The sequence below is a fragment of the Camelus bactrianus genome, chromosome 14 (genome assembly GCF_048773025.1).
Source record: "Camelus bactrianus isolate YW-2024 breed Bactrian camel chromosome 14, ASM4877302v1, whole genome shotgun sequence".
NCBI classification, from domain to species: domain Eukaryota; kingdom Metazoa; phylum Chordata; class Mammalia; order Artiodactyla; family Camelidae; genus Camelus; species Camelus bactrianus.
Genome location: NC_133552.1, coordinates 17,028,035 through 17,051,260, shown reverse-complemented (window position 1 = coordinate 17,051,260; position 23,226 = coordinate 17,028,035). Strand labels below are relative to the sequence as shown.

Here is a 23,226-nt window from a genome sequence, read left to right as displayed (position 1 = left end):
TTTCCTCAATTACCATGTAATATACATTCTTACTGAATGTTTAAAATGTATAACCTTTGCGCTCTTTAACAGAAAAATATATTTCTTTTAAAACAACCATACTTCATACTTCCAAAGTCTGTCCATTAAGTTCTTTAAGGAACACACTTTGGTATTTACAAAGAGACTGATGACTTTCCTTGGCAAGCTCATTGAGCTGAATTTCTGCATATAACTAAAGGAAAATACCTGCGTTTACAGTAACATATGAGACAAGTTTCCTTATCTATTTTCAGATTGAATCTTCATATTTAATTCTTGTCTCTTGAGAGATATCCATAAAGCAATGTCCACAAATCTATTTGATTCAACAGGTAAGAAAAGAAATATTGATTGGATCCAGAAATCTGACTTCTAATCTTAACTTTCCCACTAACAACTGTGTAATGATGGGGGAATTCACTTAAACTTTCTGAGCCTACTGCCTTATTCAGTAACAAAGTTATTCAATTCAGTGACTACCAGAAGCCAAGCAATTGCTAGACACTAGATATGTAACAATGAATAGAAAGAAGACAGTCCATGCCTTCAGAGGCGTAAAGTCTGGAAAGGTGGGGAGTTTAGGCTAAATTACCTTTAAATCCTGTGCTCCAGAGTTAGCATTCCATGATTTGGATGGGATTGCATTCATAGTTTGTGTCCTGCAACCAACACAAAAATGATTTCCAAATGATCTAGAAAAAGTGGTGAAGTATTAAATATTTCCCATGTGGACATTGGTAAAATAACTTTTTAAATCAGAAGCAGATTTGGTATTTTTATTCAGAGTGTGATTCAATTACAGAATGAAGCAGTTTTTAGCATTATGAAATCCAATGTTTAAAAATCTTTCTTCCTTGCAATTTTGTTTATTACAATTTTATAATCCTGAAAAGACTCTCTTATCTGAAGCTTTTCACGCATTCAGGTATTTTGCATGATGTCTGATGTGATCAGTAATAAAGGTTGCAATGAAGTAGTAGCTGTGATCATAACCCTAGAAGACAAAATAGAGAGATATTAATCTATTCAGATACATCAATATTAGGGACATTAAATATATCTTTCATGTCACTTAATTTGCTTGTAAATAATCAAACTATCACAATATAAGAAAGGTTCATAATCAAAGTAAAGTATATTACACTTCTACTTCAATATTCTCACTAAAAAATGAGTAGCAAAAGTGTGAGTAAAAATGAAACATTCTGCATAGCCTAGTTTCTAGATGCAGCCATTTATATGCAAAGAGAAGAAACAACACATTAATTAAATGTACAGAGTAAATGTGGTTATATCAACAAGGACTAAAAGACTCAGAATTTAGAGAGCTTAGAAATATGGGCAAGAAGTTTCAATTCACTCGAGATGCACTGACATCAAGAGAATGTTAAAATACAAAATAAGCACAAATAAACAATACAGAGACAGAACATGAGAACGCGCAAATGCTCTATTACTGGGAAGTTAAATACAGCCATCATAAATCATGTTAAGAATTTGACCTCCTGCATAGGAAAAGCATATCATGTCTCCATCTGAGGAAAAAAGAGTAATTCATTAAACCCTGGCACCCCTCAGCAATATACCAAACTGGATAAAAAGTCAGTAAACTTTCAAAAACTACCATGAAGCAGAGAAAAATGTAACGTGCCAAGCAGTTGAGCTGAAACAGATCTCTATCTGGTCAGTTAAAACCACTGATAGGTAATCAGTGGTAAATGGAGAGGCAGTCCTTCCTTGGAATGTCCTCTGTGTACAAAATAAGTAGCTTTCAAAAGAAAAAGAAAAGAAAAATAGGGTGGAAAAACTTAAGAGTGTTAAACATCAGAAAATTTGGGGGATAGTCCTCACCCTGCCAAAACAAAAGCAATATAATAAAATGAGAAAGATAAAAGTCTAAGAAAGATTTTTGCTTTTAACTTAATCTAGTGAATAGTCTCAGGAAATAATTTTTCTAAGCACGTAAGAAACAAAAATAGACCTAATAAAAATATGACATGGGTTTCAGAGAACAAGGCAATGTTCTCAGTCTCTTACTTCCAGGGGTATGCAATGTACATCTTGAGAACAGCAGTTAATAAAGAGTTCTAGTTTAAAGCCATCAAAGTAACTCAAAAGCAACCTGGCTTCTATTTTCAGTGGCCAGACTATAGAAGTAACTGATAGGAATGCTATCAGTTATTAAGGTTAAGTCTTGGAATTACTTGGTTTCACATCTCTCAGTGATTAGACCAGTCTCAGTTAACTAGCTAAATTTAGAGATGAAGGGCAGTTTTTTACATAAATAACGTTAAAGGAAAGCATTTTCCATCCATGCAACTTTTGAATTTTTAAGAGGTTTAACATATCCGTGATTTTCAGGCCACAAAACCTGTGAAATACAGTACCAAGTAGTACCTGTCTTTTTTCACAGATGAAAAGATGGATATGACTGAAAATAGGTATAGATGCAAGGAAACAGACACCTCAAAACACTCATGTTAACAAAAATCCTAATGTGACTTAAGTATGCTGTATTTTTATGCTGAATTTCACTTATCTTCAGCCAAGCCTTGCACCGTTTCAGGCACACAGTGGTTCGCCACCATGATTACTATTGTTATTTATTATTATTATATTAGGGAAGTCCCAGAGCAAACCAAAGTGACAATTTCGAGCTCTCAGGGGTGTATTGCAAGATAACAATGTATTCTATCTAACATACAAACCAAATGTCCTTAACTTCCATAATGATACTTAACTGAAGATCTACCTACACGAGAACATAGAAAATGCCTGTCATGAGGGACCAAGAAAGATTTTTTAAAATGTTAACATAAGGGCCAGAGAACACGTCAGAATCAATGGCATTCTGGTAGATAGAAGATGCTTGTATCATTAGAACCGGTTGTGTCATTCTTGACTAGTTTCAAGCTCTGTTTTGCAAGATTATTAAATGGGGGTGGTTCCTTTCATCAAATTCTTTTGAGTTGGTTTGTACATCAAACAGCTTGTGTGATTATGTGACACTCGAAAGGGCTGTCTTTTCCTCTTCTACCTCACACTTTTAATGGAAAAATTCTTGGGAGCAAACTTCTGACTCTCAGAGTATAAAAATAAATGAACACATTCTTTCATTCTTTGCTCAACTCTCAAAGAAGCAGCAGTGCTCCAGTAGCTACGATGAACATTTATTCTAACAGGCAGTGTTCCCTACGTATTTTCCTGACCTAATTAGCAAAGCTCAGAAATGACTTCCCGAGTTGTTAAGTCTCCTCAGAGGACAAAGAAGAAGACTGCTGAAAGGTAACTCACTTGTTTTGCACAGAGGCCAAAACTACTTCTGAATCTTCAAAAAGGGCCTGAGACTTGAGGAGGTACTATGGCCTTGCTTCAGTGTTGTTTCTGAAAGTTTCTACTAGGTCACTGAAATTTTCTTCTTCACTATGTTACTTCAATAACCGATAAGACATACTAGGCCTTCCCTCTTCAGACTAAGACTTGACCTGTATATACCAGCTACCAGAATTCTGCTACCTTGTGCATTTTCAACTTCAGATTCACTGAAGCCAAAAAAGAAAAAGTATGAGGTAAAAAGCCAAATAAATATCCGTACGCACTACCCTTCCCTCTCCATTTTTTGACAGTTGACAGAGTATAAATATAGATTGTGAGCATTTAATGCCATTAAAAAGAGGAAAATAAATGAAGTTGGGTAAACCATGACTGTAATAATCTTCTTTCTTCCTTTTTAGATCACTTATTTATATTTATCCCTTATTATTTTCAGCTTATTTAATCCTTCAAAGCTCCCATTTCATAAAGAAATACAGATAAACTGTACTAATAATCAAATGACAAAGCAGATGATAAGACCCTCAGACCTGAGGTAATCTGAAGTCAGTGAAGTTGGCTTGAAAATCTGAAAGTAGCCCCTCTGAAGTCGCTACCCCAGCATGTCCATTCAGTGGCCCATTCAGTTACAACAAACCTAAACATGACCTGCTTCAGACCGTAGTTCACTCTTAACCTGACCATGCTGGAAGGAGAGTGAACGGGAAATTTTGCCTGAGCTACAGGTTGTGACTGATGATGTCAATACCTTCTTACTTTTTTTTTTAGAAGAATTGAATGCTTTGTCTTGACTCTTCATTAAGTACAGACAACTATGTTTTTCAGTTGCTTAGGAAATAGGCATTTTAGAAAGAAGTAAGTTGACCTGAATTTCATCAGTGTTCTAATTATAATGTTTTTACAAACAACTCCAGAGATTTTTTTCAGTCTTTGTAGGCAGGATCAAATTTTGTTGTTGCTAGCAACAACAGAATTTCCTGGCACAGACTCAGGGGAAGCAGAAGAGGCATCCAATATCACTAGTGCCAAGAAGTTAAAGTCATTTGGGAAAAGAAAACATGGTTTGTTACATCACTTATAGCTATAGTTAATATAGTTAAACACACTACTATCCTTATAATCAAATATCTCACAGTTGATGGTTGATCTAAAACATGTAAGTCTGATGATACATGTTCAAATTAACATAAAAAATTCTATTTCTAAAGGATAGATACTCACAAACAAGGCATATAAAATGTACTAGTTTCTGACATATTTTTGCACATGATATATGTATTGCTTATGTGTTAAAAATCTCAAGATTGCTAAGATCTGCTGCATGAGTCAGACAAGTAGCAGATCACGCACCATTTCTTCTTGTGTTAGCTCTAATTCTGTCCCTTTGCTCCTCAAGAGTACTGCTTCCCAACCATTGCTCGGGAATGGTTAGACAGACAACAGGAGGACAGTATTTGCAGTATTTGCTTCCAGTCCTGGTTGCACCATAAACTAGCTGTGTGACCTTGGTAGGTTACTTTTCTGAGCCTGTCTCATCTGTAAAACAGATGGCCAGGAAGCATATGTTGAAACCCACAATGAATGTCCTACTTAATGTGAAATACTGAAAGCTTTTTCTCTAAGATCAGGAATAAGACAAGGATGCCCACTTTCTCCACTTCTATTCAACGTAGCACTGGCAGTTCTAGCTAGAGCAATTTATAAGAAAAATAAAGGAATCCAAATTGGAAAGGAAGCGGTAAAATTATCTCTGTTCATAGATAATATGATCTTATATATAGAAAATCCTAAAGATTCTAAAAATAAACTGTTAAAGCCAATAATTCACCAAAATATCAGGATACAAAGTCAACACACAAAAAAATCAGTTGCATTTCTATATACTAAAAATGAATAATCTGAAAAAGAAATTATGAAAATTTACAACAGCATCAGAAAGAGTAAAATACTTAGGAATTAACCAAGGAGGTGAACTACTTGTACAAATAAAATTATAAATCATTGCCAAAAGAAATTAAAGGCACAAATAAGTGGAAACACATTGCATGTTCATGGAATGTTAAGGTGTTAAGACTACCCAAAGCAATCTATAGATTCACTGCAATGCCTATTAAAATCCCAATGACAATTTTTGCAGAAATAGAAAAAAAAATCCTAAAATTCATATGGAATCTCAAAGGATCCAAATAGCCAAAACAATCTTAAAAAAAGAAGAAAAACCCCCTGAGATCTCACACTTCCAGATTTTAAAATTTTCTACAAAGTTACAGTAATCAAAAAGTGTGGTACTGGTATAAAGATATACAGACCAATGGAATAGAATAGAGAGCCCATAAATAAACTCTGAAATACATGGTCAAATGATTTTTGACAAGAGTGTCAAGACCATTCAATGGTGAAAGGATAGTCTTTTCGTAACTAATGCTGAGAAAACTAGACATGAGATATCCACGTGCAAAAAACTGGTTAGATCCTATCTAACACCATATACAAAAATTAACTCAAACTGTATCAAAGACCTAAATGTAGGTCCTTTAACTATAAAACTCTTAGAAGAAAACATAGGGCAAAAACTCCATGACAATGGACTTCCCAACCATTTCTTGGATATGACACCAAAGGTACATGCGACAAAATACAACAGTCAAAATGGACTTTATGAACTATACGGATTTCATATGAACTTTATGAATATTAAAATATTTTGTGCATCAAAATACAACACCCACAGAGTACAAAGGCAACCCACAAAATGGGAGAAAATTATTTGCAAATCATTTATCTGATAAGGAATTTATATCCAGAATACATAGAGAACTGATAAAACTCAATACAAAAAGCATTCAACACAAAAAGCAACTCAGTGCAAAAATGGACAAAAGACTTTCTCAAAAGATATACAAATGGCCAATAAGTACATGAAAAGATGCTCAGCATCAGTAATCATTAGGGAAATAGAAATCAAAATCACACTACCACTTCATACCCATTAGGATGGCTACTATTCCCCCCTCCCAACAAAAAAAAAAACCCAAAAAAACAAAAAAAGGAAAGAACAAAGAAAGTGTTAGGGAGGACGTGGAGACATCAGAAATTGAAACCCTTGTACACTGCTGATGGGAATGTAAAATGGTATGTATACCTGCTATGGAAAACAGTATGGAGTTTCCTCAAAAAATTAAAAATAGAATTACCATATGATCCAGCAATTCCACTTCTGCATATATAACCAAAAGAACTAAAAGCAGAATCTTGAAGAGATGTTTGTACATCCATGTTTATAGCAGCATTATTCACAACAGCTAAGACTTGGAAGCAACCTATGTGTCCATTGGCAGACGAATGGATAAGCAAAATTTGGTGCATACACACGATGAAATACTATTCAGCCTTAAAAAGGAAGGAAATTCTGACACATGATAAAATGGATGAACCTTAAGAGAACTATGCTAAGTGAAATAAGCTAGTCACAAAAAGACAAATGCTATACGATTCCACCTATATGAGATACTCAGAGTAGACAATCATAGAGACAGAAAGTAAAATGGTTGTTGCCAAGGACTGGGGGCAGGGAGAAATGGGGAGTTAAGGTTTAATGGGTACAGCATTTCAGTTTTGCAAGATGAAAAGAATCGTGTGGAGATGAATTCTGAGGCTAAGTTATGTACATAAAATGAAGAGGAATTAAGGTAGAACCTTGTCCTTTTATTTTACCACAACAATAGCTGCATGTGTAAAGATATATAAAAGCCTTCCTATTTCTGTGGAATTTGGTCTCAGATATCATTAACTTAGTAAGGAGGCTTTCACTTAAAGCGTCTTATTATAATTAAAAAATGTCTTGTGCTTGCTTCCACACACATATACTAAAACTGGAAGGACAGAAGATTAGCATGGCCCCTGTGTCAGGGTGACACACAAATTCATGAAGTATTCCTTATTTTTAAAAGAAAAAAAATTTACTTCAAATTCTAAAATAAAATAAAGAAAGTATAGTGGAATCTTGCTTTTTTATAGTTAATTTAGAACAAGTTAAGGTTTCCTAGTACTTACCTCTTGTAATCTAAAAACAACAGGGATTTTCTTTTCTGTACAGGCAGCTATGAAGTTATCTGGTAGTAACTGTCCATCTGAAAGAAACTGGTCATCTTTTCCTTGATCAATTAGTATATCCAGCTGAGAGCCTGGATAGGACTTCACAAGGTGGGTAGCATCATAAGCCTATGAGAAGAGGAGAAATAATAATAAATAAGTTTGAAGGTCCCCAGAAAGATATTCTTCAGAATATCCTATACTAGAACCAAATAGAAATTTAAAGTCATTTAACCTCTAAGGCCTATTAAATTGGAAATATGCTTTTAAGTTGGCTTGCCTGATTTTTATCTATAAAGTCTTCAGAATTCTATTCTCAATTATAGTCTCTTCCTTATTTTCAAGCAGTCCTAGGGCAATGGCAAGAATTTTATCTTTCAAACATTCTTCATAGTATAGCTTTATTTTCCTCTAAACCTTTAATCTTAATCACCTTTCAAAGCCACTTGGAGAAAGATGATCTAAACAAGATTCCTTTACAGGCTACCTCTCCCCAACTTATTTCTCCCAATCATTTGGTTTTTTACTTAACTCTTCTATTAGACCATAAGCCCCCTGTGAACAGGGCAGGTCATCAACTTCATGACATAAGATCTCAAAACTCCACACAGGTTCCACACATGGTGAGGACTCAAGACACTGATGTACATGCAAAGTGAATGCACTGGTCTCAAAGTAACTAACGGTAATAACTTTCAACATTTTTTCAATATAATGAAAATCTAAGCCAAAGCAAAACAAAACTTTATTCTAGTGACTAAAAGATTAACCTTCCAATTTGTTAGGATTTCAAAGACCAAACTTAAATAAAATAGGGGTCCATGTGTGAATGACTTTGAACAAATAAATAGCACTAAGATAAAAAAGTTCTTTTTTTCCCCCACTCAAGTATTTTCTACTTGTTAACATGCACATGATGATGAGTTCATTTGCAAAATATTCAAACTCTTGATGGAGTTTGCAAATAGCCCATTTCTGCATAAGAGCAAAATGAGTCTCAGGAAAAAGGGCCATTTTTATTTTCATTTAGAAACATCTGCTTCGATGCTTGAAAAAGCAATCTTGCTGTTGGAAATACTCTCATAAATGTACATTACATACACAATATCTATTTGTAAAGGCTTTTAAGTCTGGAATTTAAAATCCAAATTTGAGAGATGTTAGATTTTGAAACAGATATATAAAATAAAAAGACAGGCTTTGTGGTTTTTATCATACAATTGAGCACATAATTAATAAGAGGTAAGTCTAAATTTAGTAATATGGTTTTTTTTGAAAATAAACATATAAATTAATCATTAGCAGAAAAAAAAAGGTAGCCTCAGAATATTTGCCATAGTTCAATACAATTTAAAAATCATTCCTTGTTATTATTGTTATTTGTGTATACTTCTGCTATTTATTTTTAGCTCTGGATCCTGAACTTGAGTGAACTAGGAATATGTCTGTAGTGCATAGCTTTTCAACAAATTTGAAAACTTAAGAATGAGTATTAAGACAGCTGTCCAGTACCTACCTTCCATTTACTTTCATCTGTTCCCAAATATCCACTAAAGGCTTTTTTGCCCCAAGGACAGAGCACTGGGTTGCAAATTGGAGCAAATGCTGACACAGACTTCAGAAACAAAAAAGAATTTAAAAACAAGTTATATTTTGCTAAATCAAATATGAACAGATATTTGCAACTTGCTTCAAAACTTTGACCTGCCATAAAAATCCCTGTGAACAATTTTCCTTTTGCTATATTATGGGCTTAGATTGTACATCTCTCCAAGATACCACATCCTTTATGTGCTCTATTAAAAGAGCTAATAAAATATAAATGCTAAAATAGCATAAAATAATACATTATGTTTTCATTAAAAAAGGCACAAATGGAGTTTTATGTTCAGAGTTTCTACTCATTTTTTCCACTTAAAATTAATGAGTAGCAATATAAAATAGTTCATGCCTACCTTTATGAACATGTTCTTAAATTTGAGACATATTATTTTTCTTAAATGGTGCCAAGAAAGCACTGAGCAATGCCCTTAAATATGGCAGACTTTTTACACCATATAATTGTGTTCTGTGATGTTTTTCACTGGCGAAGGTGAAGAGATGGAATCTCTCAGTTTGAGTGCTTATCAATGTATATGTTTATCAATGTCTACTAGCTTCTTTAAAGGATAAACAATTTAACTAAATTTGATTTTCTCCCTCAAACACAATAAACTGATTGCCTTATGTACAAAAAAGGGAAAATACATCTTTATTTAAAAAACCCACTGTCATGCCATGAATTAGTTCAACTTTACAATAAAAAAGCTTACCAAAAGGAAAATATTTGATGTCACAATAAGAAACTGCCATGAGAAAATTTTTTTTTTGAGAAATATTTTCATATTTCTTAGTAGCACACCTTAAATGATTAAGGAGTCCTTCTTAAGGAAGCAAATGAATTAAACAAATCTTGAGGTTTCTGATAGGCTTACGATTTTTAAGACAAAAGCAATCTTAAGATGATCATTGCTCCAACATTTCCTTTTTCAACACAATGATATGCTTGCTGCTGTGCTTAGTATGACATTCTACATATGGTGGTTGTTCTAACTTGGCTCATTTAAACAAACAAACAAAAAGTGGACCCACAAAGTTTCAAATAAATGAGTGCAGAGGCTGAGAGTGATATTTTTCAATCAAGCTCCATTCCAATTTTTACCAAAGGCACTGAGAACAGGGAATTCTTAAACTTTTACAAATAATGAGTATCTTCTTCTACCTCAGAAAAATCAAACTTTGGAAAAGATATTCCTCGTAAAAAATGTAAGTAAATGATAATATACTGCAACAGTAACAGCCAAAAATAATCTTTAGGGAAAGAAAAAGCCTAGAAAACTATAGTTTGAATACAAGCAATGAAAATTATTTATGATACTTCTAGCAGACCAACAAGAAACCACTAGGATAGAATTCCTACACTTCTGATTCTGGTGTATAAGCCGTGTAGTCAAATTTATTACTCTTCTCTTACAATTCCTTGAAATTCCTAACACTAGAAAAGTTTAGTCTCAATACTAAAACAATGGTATTTTAATTTCAATCTTTTAAAGCTCCTAATACTATACTATTCAAGAGAAATATCTGTCGCTAGAAGCTTAGGTAATCTTACTTTATATTTTCCAGGATTCTTCAAAGTACAAATTAGAGCTCCATGGCCTCCCATTGAGTGGCCAAAAATAGACATCCTTTGGGGGTCAACTGGAAAATTGGCATTTATGAGTTGAGGAAGCTGAAGAGAATTTAATAGTGGGACAAAAGATATGAGAGAAGTTTAGGCTTTTTCAAAGTTATGTAAAAAAAATTACACAATCAGTACTTCCAAATCACAGTTTTAAACTATAGTAAAGATTAAAAAAATATGTCAGGTAAACAATGGTTATAATATATCACTTAAGAATATATGGTACTTCCTCTTTAGAAAGCAACTTTAAGAAAATGATGCAGAAAGACACTTTACAATGTTCTAAAAACTTCTGATCTAATAATTTCACTTCCTGGAATCTATTCTAAGGGAAAAGTCCTTAGGAAGAAAAATTATATGCAAAGATAAACAAAGCATAATACTTATTATGCTAAAAATATGTAAATATATAAATAACCTGCATTAGAAAAAAGTAAATCAAGGCATATGACAGAATATTATACAATTATTTAAATTATATGACAAGTAGATCAGAATATTAGAAATATTTTATACAACTAAAGAAAAAAAGAGCAAGATAAAAAATATTTTACAATTGTATGAAAACTAGTTATAAAAAAGTCCAGAATATACCAAAATATAGTTGTTGAGATTACAGAATGATGGGTGCTTAAAATTTTATACTATTGTTTCTGAGTTTTTATGATGTGCACGTTAACAATTAATAAAATTTAGAAAAATGCATAAGGTGCACATAAATATTATTAACAGAAGCAGTGCTTTACCACTTTTCCCTTCTGATTATGGTTAATCACTACAAAATATGTCTGACTGAACCAGCTGCCAGAGAAACACGAAGTTTTTCATATACTATTTTCTCTGCATAACCTGGGACGTGTATACAGGAATGTATATAATCATTAAACTCTTTACAATTGTACTTAATGTTAATTTAAATTGCAGTAAATAGGCTTATGGTACTAGTAAACTTTGGAATTTTTACTAAGATGATTAATAAATGTGTACCAAATAGATTCAACAATACCACACCCTAGTTTAAAATTCTCAGAACTGGAAGGACCTCTGTGTCCAAAATCAAACTTTGGCAGTCATCAATTAATAATCACACTATAAATTAAATTACCTCCTCTGTTATATAAGAGTACATTCTGTAGTTAGTTTTCCAAGGATCTTCAGTGGCATCCACATAAAACCCAGCACCAGTGCCAAAGTCCCAGCTGTCATCTTCTCCTTTAATATTGCAGCCACCTATCAAGGAAAAATTTTGTGGTTTTATCTACTCCATAGTAATGGCCCATGATTAATAACACACTTTGAAATGAATCTCGAAGTTCATTTGCATTAGAGCTGTTCACCAAATATGTGGGCTCTCTGCCTTTAAGCACATACTTCCTGCCCCCTTGAGTGGGGCCATGTAACTAGTTCTAGCCCATGAGGCAAGAGAAAGAATGCCCTTCCAGGCTGGGGGATTCTCTGACAGCATAAGGCACACTGGCTTTGCTGAGGAGGCTCCCTCCTGTGTATTCTGAACATAACCTCCCTCACTTGGTTTTTACCTGTCAAAGGGCTTGTATCCTTTTTTTTTCTTTCAGAAATGTATTGACATTCCTTCTCTGATGACTCTCCCCATTACCCATATTCCTTTTCTTCTCTTTACCACTATGACCTTAGAAGGGAAGCAGGACAAATGCTTATGTTCAATTCACGACCTTGAACTGAAAGTGTTTCCTTATGTACTTTGGAATCATTCTATCATGTTTCCCTTATTTACCTATCCCTCAGTGGGGTTTTCTTATATTCTTTTAAAAAATTTATTATGTTTTATTTTACACACTTGCATGTAGTTAAAAAGCCAACCACTAGAATTTTGAATGAAATTACAGTAATATGTAATTTGAGGGAAATGACCTCTTTATAATAGTGTCTACTCATACAGGAACATGGCATTTTTCTATTTATTAAAGTCTTCATTTATAATTGTTAGTGAATTTTATGGCTTTTAAAATAAATGTTCATATTTTCAGGTTTATTCCTAGGCATTTTATACTTTCAATGCTGTCTGGAATTAAATCTTTCATTACATTTCCTGCAAGAAGTCTTGCTTTTGTATAATATGGACTGTGAAAGGAAATGCACTATTTTCCAAGGCCAGCCATTTAATGTCCAGATAGTTTTAGGTACCATTTAAATTACATTTCCTGACACTTCTGGGTCATAAAACAAGTTTCAACTATCTGATGGACTGAATTCTCAAATATTTGATATTCTCATTTCTCTAATATAAACATTATTATCATTTACATTAAAATTAATACTTGTTTAACTCTATGACTGTTTGATGACTAACAGAAATGAGACAAGATAATTATCATGTGACAAGACAGTTTACCCAAGGAACAGAAAAAATAATTTCCTATGCATTGTGGGTTATTTTGACACAAGTGCCAATATGATGTATCAATTGAGGGTCGCCCAACATGTTTTAAAGTGTCTTAATCTGCAAAATGAAAATAGCAAACTGTCCCCTTTCATAAGAGTGGCATTATGAATAAAATTCAGTGAGGAAAATGTATAGCATGGTATTTTAGAGTCATGATGTTGCTTGAAAGATTAACAAATAACAAAAATATAAAATGAATTGTACAGTGTATATAGTATGTCACTTATAGCTTAGTCTTAAAGATTTATATTTTTCCAAAGGATCTCTGGAACAAGAACACTTACGAGGGCTGGTATCTGGAGCTATAATGATGAGGCCATGTTCCGAGGCAGCTTGATGATAACCAGATTTTAATATAAAATTTTGTTCTGTGCAAGTTAAACCTGAAGATCAAAAATATTGTTATCTCATGTTATACTGTTATGGTTTACAAGATTTAACCTTTTTATAACACAGGAAAACAAGTTCACTAGTATTATTAAAAAGCTTTTTTTTTTTTAAGAAGTAATGCTGAAGAAGTCACTAAAGCTCCCCTTCTTATAAAATTTCTAACAGTATTTACCTTAGAACTGTCTTAGGTTAAATGCCCCCATAGCTGTCCTTTGAAAGTCACTCACTAAAATCTCAATTACTGGAATCCTTAGGGCCATGTGTTTGGGAATTCAGAATTTTTCAAACTGTAGAATGGCAATATGATGCATAAACCAAATGCTGTAACAACGCCAATGGTATGTTATCAAGCATGCTAATTAAACACGTTACTATTCCTGCATCAAAACACAAACATTCACAGTAAGTGAGATAATGTAGTCATCATAATACAGATAGTATTTTTATATACAAGTAGTTCTCAGCAATAAAATTTAGCCTAATCATCTTTATATTCTTCAGTATACTAAGAAGAGAATAATGGTCACCATATATTTTTCTTAAATTGAGTTTTAGCCCCAGTTTTTACAACCATTTCTGCCATTTTTTCCTAGCTCTGTGCTTTTCAGTCATGTGATAGAAGAGATGACTCAATTCTCTTACTACAAGAGTCTAATACTATAGTGACATGAGAATGGCCAAGAACAAACTGGCAAGAGATGTTTGCACTAAATACCACCTAACTCAATGGCTCTTTTCCAGGAGCCAATGCTAAATATCCTAATACATCTGATAATTAACAATGTCAAAGCTTACTGATATGCATGAAGCAATATGAATTAACTACAGAACACTTTAATAGTTTCTATTTATCCCCCAATAGCCAGCACAGAGACTTATGAAATGGTTGCCCAATAAAGATTTGTTAAATGAATCAATAACATAAGATACAGAGATACAAGTATCATTGGATAAAATGTTGCAGGAGTTTATGGTTAAATAAATCATTAGGACAAACATACTTTATATAGTTATGGCAAGAGAACAAGGTCCTTGTTTGTTCCCCCACAGAACATCTTCCAGAGATACTGAAGCCATATCATGGTGGAGAACTGGCCCAGATGCTGACAAAAGGTGAGCATTTTGCTGACCTTAACATAAACATATTCAAGGGAGGCAGGGTAGTAGTGTAGAAAGCATGAGTTTTGAATTTCAGACAGGTCTGGTTCTAAATGTCTCAGTCACTTACTAGCTAAACAAAATTATGCAAGTAACTTGAATATGCTGAACCTCAGCTCTTTCATTTGAAAAATAATGGGAATAATATTGCCATTTTTTACTCTTAAGGTGGCTGTGAGGATTAAAAGTGATAACACATAAGGAGCCCTGAAATGTATCTGGGACACAGTGCATAGTGTCTTGCACTTGAGAAATACAATCTATTTAGAGACCAGAAAAAAATTTGCTTTTTTTTTTTTTTTTTTGGTTAGAACATAAATTTCTTGATTAAGATAGTAGGGAGTGAATTGTAGACTTATAGAAATGAAGATAATTCTCCTTTGTAGGATCACATTCAAGTATATGAAGATGGGTAGTAACTAATATCTACTTGATCAGCTCTACTTATTTTATATGAAGAGCTGGGGGGTTTTTTTTGATAACAACTTTACTGAGTTATAATTCAGATGCCATACAGTTCACCCATTTAAAGCGTTTGGGGCTTATTCTTGATGAAACATACATAAGGGAGGATTTATTAAATCAAAGTCATAAGAAGCAATTTTAAAGAAACACAAATAGAACTCTATGATGTAATTTGGTTCCTATGAGTTTCTTCCTATGTTTGCTTCTAAAGATGAAGTGCCAACATCTTGTGAAAGAAAAGTTAGCACAAGGTTCAAAATACTGGCAGCAAAACCTTACTCTCTCACAATCCATTCTACAGTCTTTAATGATCACCACCGACTAAGTAGCATTAGTGTTCTTTAGTGATGTTCTAGATTATTGCCAGAGAAGACCTGTGGAGTCCAAATAAAATATTCTAGAGAGCAACGTAAGAAGTTACTTGTCTGTGGTTTCTAATCAGCATATCACAGGTGTCCTAGTATTGTTCTATTTGAGTGGTAAATTCTCTAAGAAATGCTTCGGTAGGTACAAACTAAATAACTTTTCTAAGCTCTTGCCATTGAGTCTAGAACTTTATATTCTCAGCTAAATTACTTGGTCTAATTGAAAAAGAAGTAAAATAAATGTAATTCAGTAGGTCTGAAATTAGTCTCAGGATAAAGCAGTAGTAGACTATGACAGGCTCCTAAAGTCTTTTATAAACGATTCAGAAAGCACATCAGTAAGTCAAGACTGAAGAGTAAGATCAACTGGTTAAAAAGAAAAACAAACTCCTTTATGAACCAGGGCATAAAGCTTACCAGACAGCCAATACAGTGCAGGGCATTTTCCGGTTTCTGCCTTTGGTGGTAAATAGACAGCAAATTTCATTTTGCAGCTCAGTTCAACACTGTAATTTCAACAGCCACCAAAAAAACAAAAAACCCCCACAAAAACAAAAATAAAAAAAACCTCAGTAGTCAAGACATAAACATAAAATAAGTCATTTAACATTCAAAATAAGTGATTCAACATTCAAAATAAGTGATTCCACCAACATTTAAGGATTGACTACATCTTAGCTCTTAAAGAAAGAACAGAGCCAGTTTAGCATACTGATCTATTAACCAACCTGAATCTATGCTGTGTATAGTATACAGTCATTCTGAGCAGTATGAATAAAAGAGTAAGTGTAATATCCTCAATGTAGCACTAATATTATTAAAAGAAAAACTGTTTCTGTTTCTAAAGAGATGTATGAAATAATAAATCAGCTTGCATAAAACGGCTACATATTTGCTCATGGGCACTGAAATGTACCACATCCTTGATTTGTTTTTTTATCACTAATGTTTTGTTATCTTCACTAATATCAAAACTAGGTAAAATAAAGTTGATAAAAAACACAGGTATTTTTCCATGTTAACAGTAATTCATGCAACAATGGTCTTTTATGGGCTTATTTAAAGAGTCAAAGAGATGGAAGCAGAATGAGAGATATCTAAAACTGTATCTTCTTAGTAGTTACCTGTCATGTTCAAAAACTTTCTGCAATCCTCCAAAGCACTTGTTGCTGGAAATCTGTTTCAATGCCATTCTTCTCCTATTAGTGAAGATTAATCTCATTAATTTCTAGAGAATTAGTTCCTAAAAAATTGGAAACAAAACCTAACTCTTCAGATAAATTATCTGAACATACAACTGTTTTCCACCTTGAATTTTTTCACACTAATTTTCTCTGATAAATAATATTATGAAACTGACTAATTTTGATATGTGCATTTACACTTGTTACTCACTTTAGAAAACTTTAGTACTTTGGTATGTCATTACTAATTTAACAAGCTTTTTTGTGTGTGTCTGTGGACTGCCCCAAATTCTTTTTAGAAAGAGGCAGAAAATAAGTAAGTTATTAACTAATTACTTTAGCTTATAAGATTAAAAATTGTTAATATGTTACCTGTTAATTGTAACACAGGAGTCAGTGGTATGACTGATTATGGCTGACATTAAAATGGGAGGAAAATGATCTAACAATGATTTTGATAGTAATAACAGGTAACATTTATTTAACACTTACAGTATGATAGGCACTCTCCTATATGTTAAATCAGATCAAATTACTCATCCTAGGAAAGTTTTTCAGAGGAAGTGATAAACAACTTAGATCAACATTTCTCCTCTTAAAACAAACCAGTAAGTAAAACATAATGTTGTCCTAAGTGAATTAAAAGTGCAGTTTGCATGGGAAAATTTTCAAGTTTGGTAATTCTCTTCTCTCCAACACATCTTTAAAATTTTCATAAATAATTTTAAACTTAAATGTTAAAATACCTCACGTTATTCATTTTTAATAATAAATACCAAAAAAAAAAAAACAACTGGAAAACTATCTTTACGGTAATTGCCTGTTGAACAAAGAGGAAATCAACGGATTCTGATTTGAATCTCTCAAAGGATTCTCTTTCCCTTTTTATTACAAATCAGTAAGCCATACACACTAAATAAAAAATCCTCTGATACCAGGAATAGCCATTACCACTCTGGTGGTCTTCTCAGTGAAATGTCCTACAGTATGCTGATCAGTGGTGGTGTGACAGTTACTCTAAAAAGATATGTAATAATTACCTTAGAAAGCTCATTTTGGAAATGTCTCTGCAAAATTCTAAATAAGATTAACTTCAATCCTACTTGTAGGTAATTGCTTCAATAAATTCAAATACTTAGCTGTGCACTGGAAATCTGGGATGTCAATCAGAAACTGTGACATCAGAGTCCCTACTCTGCTGCTATGCTCTCCTGCTTCCCTGAGGGTCTTTAACTACTCTTAGAAAAACTTTTTTTAGACATTTTAAGATTGCCTAATTTTATATGATTAGGGTATTACAATTACCCACAGAAATTACCTTCTATTCATAGGTTTATGCTTTTAATCTACAAAAGACCAATTTTTAAACAAACTGCCCACCAGATTTTATTAATTATTGAATGTTAATTTCAGCTACTCTTGTTCATGACACTGTCTTAAATAATGAATGAAAAGAGATAGATGCAAACTTTTAAAATATATATACATGAGACCAAGGAATAAAATTTATTTGCTAATTATTCTACAAGGAAATCCTATCTTTTTAAACCTAGCAAGGGCTGTCTGCTTTCCCAAAACATGATACACTGAGTACATATCTAGTACATAAGAGGTACCTAATAATTATTTGCTGAATTAATGAATGCATTTTAAAATCTCTACCTACCAGTTTTGTGAAAGTTTTAAAAATTAGCTTATTCTCTACCTCTATTGTTTTTATACTTTGTTATTCATACCTAGGCTACTTCCTCTGCTCTTTGAATGTTCCTTAATTAAAATTCAAAATCAAATACTTTCCACTTGGCCAGAGAAAACAAAGTTAAAATAATGTTTTTTAAGTTGGTAGAATGAATTTTAAAAAATAAAATAAAAGCTTTTAAAGATTTTTTTCCTTAATCACCCACTTTAGAAACTATCTTCAATTTTGAATCAAGAAAAGTTAGGCTCAAAAAATATGACATAAGCTAAGAACTAGATATGATATACTATGACAGATAAGATATGCTAGGTGACTACATTTGTCACTAAAATTTTTCTATGTGAAAAACAGCATATTTTAAACCAAGTTATTAGATTTTTCATTCAACTTTCAAAGTAACACATAAAAAATACTTTAATGTACCTGCCCAATTGCCACTTGCTTTTTTGACTGCACCAAAGGGAAGATGATCCTGAAAAAAATGCCAAATGGTTTACAAATGGACATACTTTTCACAACAAAGGTTATACAGACATGTACAGTCCACTACATATTCTCAACAGGGACATTTTCCTCTCTTGAGGTAGGCGACTCTGGGTAATGGCAACATGGAAAGGGCAGCTGATGGAACAGCACCACCACTTTACCTTGGTCCTTATCCAAGTAGCTCAATAGCTATTTTGCCACAAGGTCCAGGGTTTGGTTAAAAACTTTTGCTGGAATAAGATTCCCGCGAAGAAAAAAATGTTTTCTTTTGACATAAATACAAAAAAAGTTTTGAAGTGTAATTTGAAAGTATGAGATATAGTCAACTGCTGAGTGAAGAAAATGGGAGTGGAGACTAGAAAAACAGAGAAAGATTAAAAAAAAAACCCTGACCTATCCAGGTAAGAGTTGTAGGTCACACTTGTAATGCAGAGAGGATAAAGGAGGGAAGAGATGGACTAAAGGACTACTGAGCTGCCTGGCTAGAAAGTATGAACTGGTGAGAAAACTGACTGAACTTAAGAATGATGCTGAAGTGACTGATACACAGAGGAAAATAAACAGAAATGTATGTAGCAGTGCACACTAAGTCTGCACTACTTATTTGTCTGACAGATGTTTCATTTAGGTTCTAGAGCAGATTTTGTGGGAGAAATGCTGTTACAGAGTAGGACAGAATAACAACAAACCCCCAAACCCTTCAAAAAAATAAAAAACAATTTCACAGTGGCAGTTTTCCCAGAAAGTCAATGACATGGACATCAATATTCTTCAGAAAAGAAAGGTTCTCTCAGTGCATGATACATGCCAGGCCAATCAGGTGTAAATTATTAAAGATAAAGGCATCTTTATTCACAAAGCATCCATTCCCCCCAAAACGTCAAAATGTCAAATCTTACTTTTCTTCCTTTTACTGATTGAAGCCAAATGTTATCTACCTCCAGAAATCTGTGTTCTTTTTATTTTACCCATTCTTCCTTCTTCCCATGAGTCTCAAAACTTTTCTATTTCTACCTGGGCTTTTATTCCCAATCTCTCAGACTCCTGGATTTTGATCCATTTCTCTATTTTCAATGTGTTCCATCCCACTGGCTCTTAACTACCTTTACAGGTCCCCTAACATCACGAGATTATGGTATTGCTGACAAGTCACTCCTTTGTTCAAATCTTCTCCTCAGTGAAAACTCAGGATCTGGGTTCTTCTCTTCCTCTTTCCTTCTCCTCCCATCTATCCCCCTTTCCTTTTCTCTTCACACTCTTTCCCTAACTCCCATTCCCTAAGTTTCAACTACATTTTCTGGATGAAAGAATCTAAATCTGCCTCTCTAGATTCAATCATTCTCAAGCATTGGTACCACAATTTAAATTTCTTGCTGGACTGTTCTAACAGGATATGCCACTGGCTACTAAAACTCAACACATCTAAAATTACACTTCTATCTCCCACATTCAAACCATTTTTCTATTCCTTTGCTTCTTTTTTCATCCATGCCTGCCTTGCCAAATCTACATCTGAAATGTCTGGAAGTTACCCTTTCCTTGAATTTCCACTGCCACCATGGAATTAAAACTTAGCTTCCTACTTTGTTTCCTTTTTGTATGTCCCACTAAAGCCAATCCTGCATGGAGGCCTAGGACTTTAATCCATTTAACTTACTGCCCAATGGATCCCTAACATGGCCTATTTAGAATTGTTACTCATTTACATTTATTTTTAATTTTACTTTTCAAAATTGCGATAAACGTGTAAAATTTACTGCCTTAACCATTTTTATGTGCATAATTCACTAGTGTTAAGTATATTCTGTCAGCTTAAAAATAGGGTTAGCTTGCCCACATTAACTAGCAGATGGGAAATGGTTGACCACCTCCACCATACTACTACAGATGTAGAGAGCTAATCCCATCAGCTGTCAGGCCAATAGTTGAAAACCATTAAGTCACTGAAATGGAAGATACTGTAATTAATTATATGATTTTTCCCCCAAGTTTGATGCCATTAAAATGTCACAAAACTGAAACTATGAATTGACAAAAAGGATGAATAAAATTACATATTACTTCAGTCACATTTTTAACTCTGTACCAAGTATAATCGCTTTTCTTTCATAAAAATTTACCTATTGGAAGTGAAAAAAACATTCACATGAATGTTTTAATCCACCCTTGGGAAAAACGTAGCATCCATGAACTCCAAACTCCTTAACTTGGCTCTCAAAATTGTCTTCAATGGTCCCACAATGTTTTCCTGGACTCTTTTTCTATTATCTTAATTTAGTCAAACTCAATTATGTGTAATTCTAGTATAGCCTGGATGTTTCTACTTAGGGTGTCATGGTATAACGAGTTTACAGCAGGTTGTGGAGCCAGACCCTTCAAGTTCTAATCCTGGCTCCACCACGTACTGCTGCATGGTAGTACTTTGGTAGTGGGAGTGATGACTATGTCAACTTTCTATGCCTCGTTTCCCCGTCTGTAAAATGGGGAAATTAATACGATCCACCTGATAGGGTTGTTCCAGGACTGAGTCAATTCACGTGATCACTTACAGCACTGCTGGCAATGATACCCACACCGATGTTAGTTATTATTCCCGCAACCCCGAATGCCCTCCAGAGTCCGCTCAAATGCCATCCCCCGGACGACCCAGTCAGAGAAGACCTCTTGGCCCCTACAGAACTCTGACAGAGCATTTACAGCACGGTCAGACTTCGAAAGTGCTTGCAAGTGCGTCCGGAGACACAGGCTTCCCCAATCCCCGGCCTCCTGACCCACGGGCCCGCCGGCGGGGACCGCCAACGCTTTGGGGTCTGTTTTCTCCATCAGCTGGGCACACATCCACCTGACAGGAAGAGCCATGTGAACGTGGTGGGCACTTGGTAATTGAGCAGCTGCTCCGCAGAGACGGCACGCACGAGCGCCCCGGGTTCCACATTCTCAGCTCAGTGAGGAAAAGGATTTGGGACGAGGCGCCGCGCCCAACCCTCGGCCTCTAGCCACGGCCCGGATGCACTCGGGCCCGGGGCCGCCGTTTCCGTGCTCGCGCTCTCGCGACTCGCCGGGGGCCTCAGCTTCCGCCCCCACCGCCCGCGGCAGTGTCACCGTTGCAGCAGGAGAACTCGACGGGCCGAAGGCATCCGGGCCTCTGCCCTGATTCAGCCTTACCTCAGACCGCGGCTGGAAGAGGAACAGCAGCCGTAAGGGAAAGATGGGGCCTCAATATGGCCGCCGGTGCCGCCCCCTCGGCCCCGCCCACCCTCGGGCCCGCGCGCTTTGGGATCCAAATGCCTGAGTCCCTTCTCAGCCCCGCCCTTCCACACCCCCGCCCCAGAGGCTCCGCCCCCACTGTCCCCGCCTCCTCCGTCTTCTCACGCCTCCTCGCAGCGCCATGTGGGCGGGTCCTCCTTTTCTTGACCCGCGACCCGCCGACGTCAAGGACTCGCTGGCCGTGCTGGCCCGGCTCTCTCTTTCCGGGGGACGCAAGATAAGGCCGAGGCTTGAGTAAACATGAGCTCTGGCCCCAATTAACTCGTGGAAAATGTTTCCACATAACCCTTTGAAGTTATTTAGAAACCACGGCATAATTTCAAGTCTCCCCACCCCTCCAAATCTTCCCGGTTCACTTACTTGGTAACTGGAGTTAAACACGAGTCTTTAAAAAATCTCCTGTGCTGGAAACGTAGGAGCTTCAGCGGTGTCCTCTTTTCTCCCTTCTTTCAAAGTTGGTTGAATTGGGTAGTATAGATGTTGGCTGATGGCTTACAGAAAATAGTTCCTTGACCTTTTGCTCCCTTTGCTTCCTTTAACCAAACTGATTGTGAGTGTACTTTGCCCGTAGAGAAAATTAAATCTGATTACCAAAAAAGCTTACTAAAATTTTAAATGAACAGCTCGACTAATTGTAAATGACGTTTTCTGAAAGATAGGGCTGGTTTCATGGGCATGCAACCTGTGCTGTAGAACAGGATCTCAGAAGGACACTGCACTTGGTTTAACTCTTTCCTGTGCCACATTGTTAATAAACTTTGGAAGGGCCCCATATTTTCCTTTCACACTGGGCCTTGCAAATTATGTGGCGGATCTCGCTGAAAGGACTGGTAGGTGAAGTGGAACTGACGTTATAAATATACCACACAGAAGATTGCCTGTCAGAACCTGTCCTGTGGCCCAGGCCCATTTGGCCGTGGACTGAACTAATCTGTGAACTGAAACTGTGCAACTGTGGATCAATTGGTATGCAGTCTGGGGATAGTATTTATTTAATCAAAATAATGTTTTTATTCTGAGAAATTATTGAAATGAAAAATTTGTTTTACTTCCTACTGTTTTTTAATATAAATCACCGAAAAGGGAATTTTCTTCTGAGTTTCACAACTAGAACGCAATAC

General features: G+C 35.1%; 1 protein-coding gene and 1 pseudogene across 1 annotated transcript; one reads left to right on the top strand and one right to left on the bottom strand.

Moving 5' to 3' along the window:
* Positions 1-783: 783 nt before the first annotated feature.
* ESD (esterase D) lies at positions 784-22,109 on the bottom strand. The gene is made up of 10 exons (XM_074378190.1): positions 22,004-22,109; positions 18,776-18,824; positions 16,594-16,668; positions 15,887-15,975; positions 13,376-13,474; positions 11,775-11,899; positions 10,598-10,717; positions 8,963-9,061; positions 7,408-7,575; positions 784-1,015 (listed from the first exon to the last, which is right to left on the bottom strand). Exons 3-10 carry the CDS (start codon positions 16,659-16,661, stop codon positions 935-937), a joined length of 849 nt encoding a protein of 282 aa, XP_074234291.1. The 5' UTR covers positions 16,662-16,668; positions 18,776-18,824; positions 22,004-22,109; the 3' UTR covers positions 784-934.
* LOC123615841 (U6 spliceosomal RNA) lies at positions 7,200-7,299 on the top strand (annotated as a pseudogene).
* Positions 22,110-23,226: the final 1,117 nt, after the last annotated feature.

Coding starts and splice junctions, on each gene's coding strand:
- ESD (XM_074378190.1), bottom strand. CDS start 16,661: ATGGCATTGAAACAGATTTCCAGCAACAAGTGCTTTGGAGGATTGCAG. Junction 15,976..16,593: donor AAAGTTTTTGAACATGACAG/GTAACTACTAAG, acceptor TTGAAATTACAG/TGTTGAACTGAGCTGCAAAA. Junction 13,475..15,886: donor TGCACTGTATTGGCTGTCTG/GTAAGCTTTATG, acceptor TTTGATCTTCAG/GTTTAACTTGCACAGAACAA.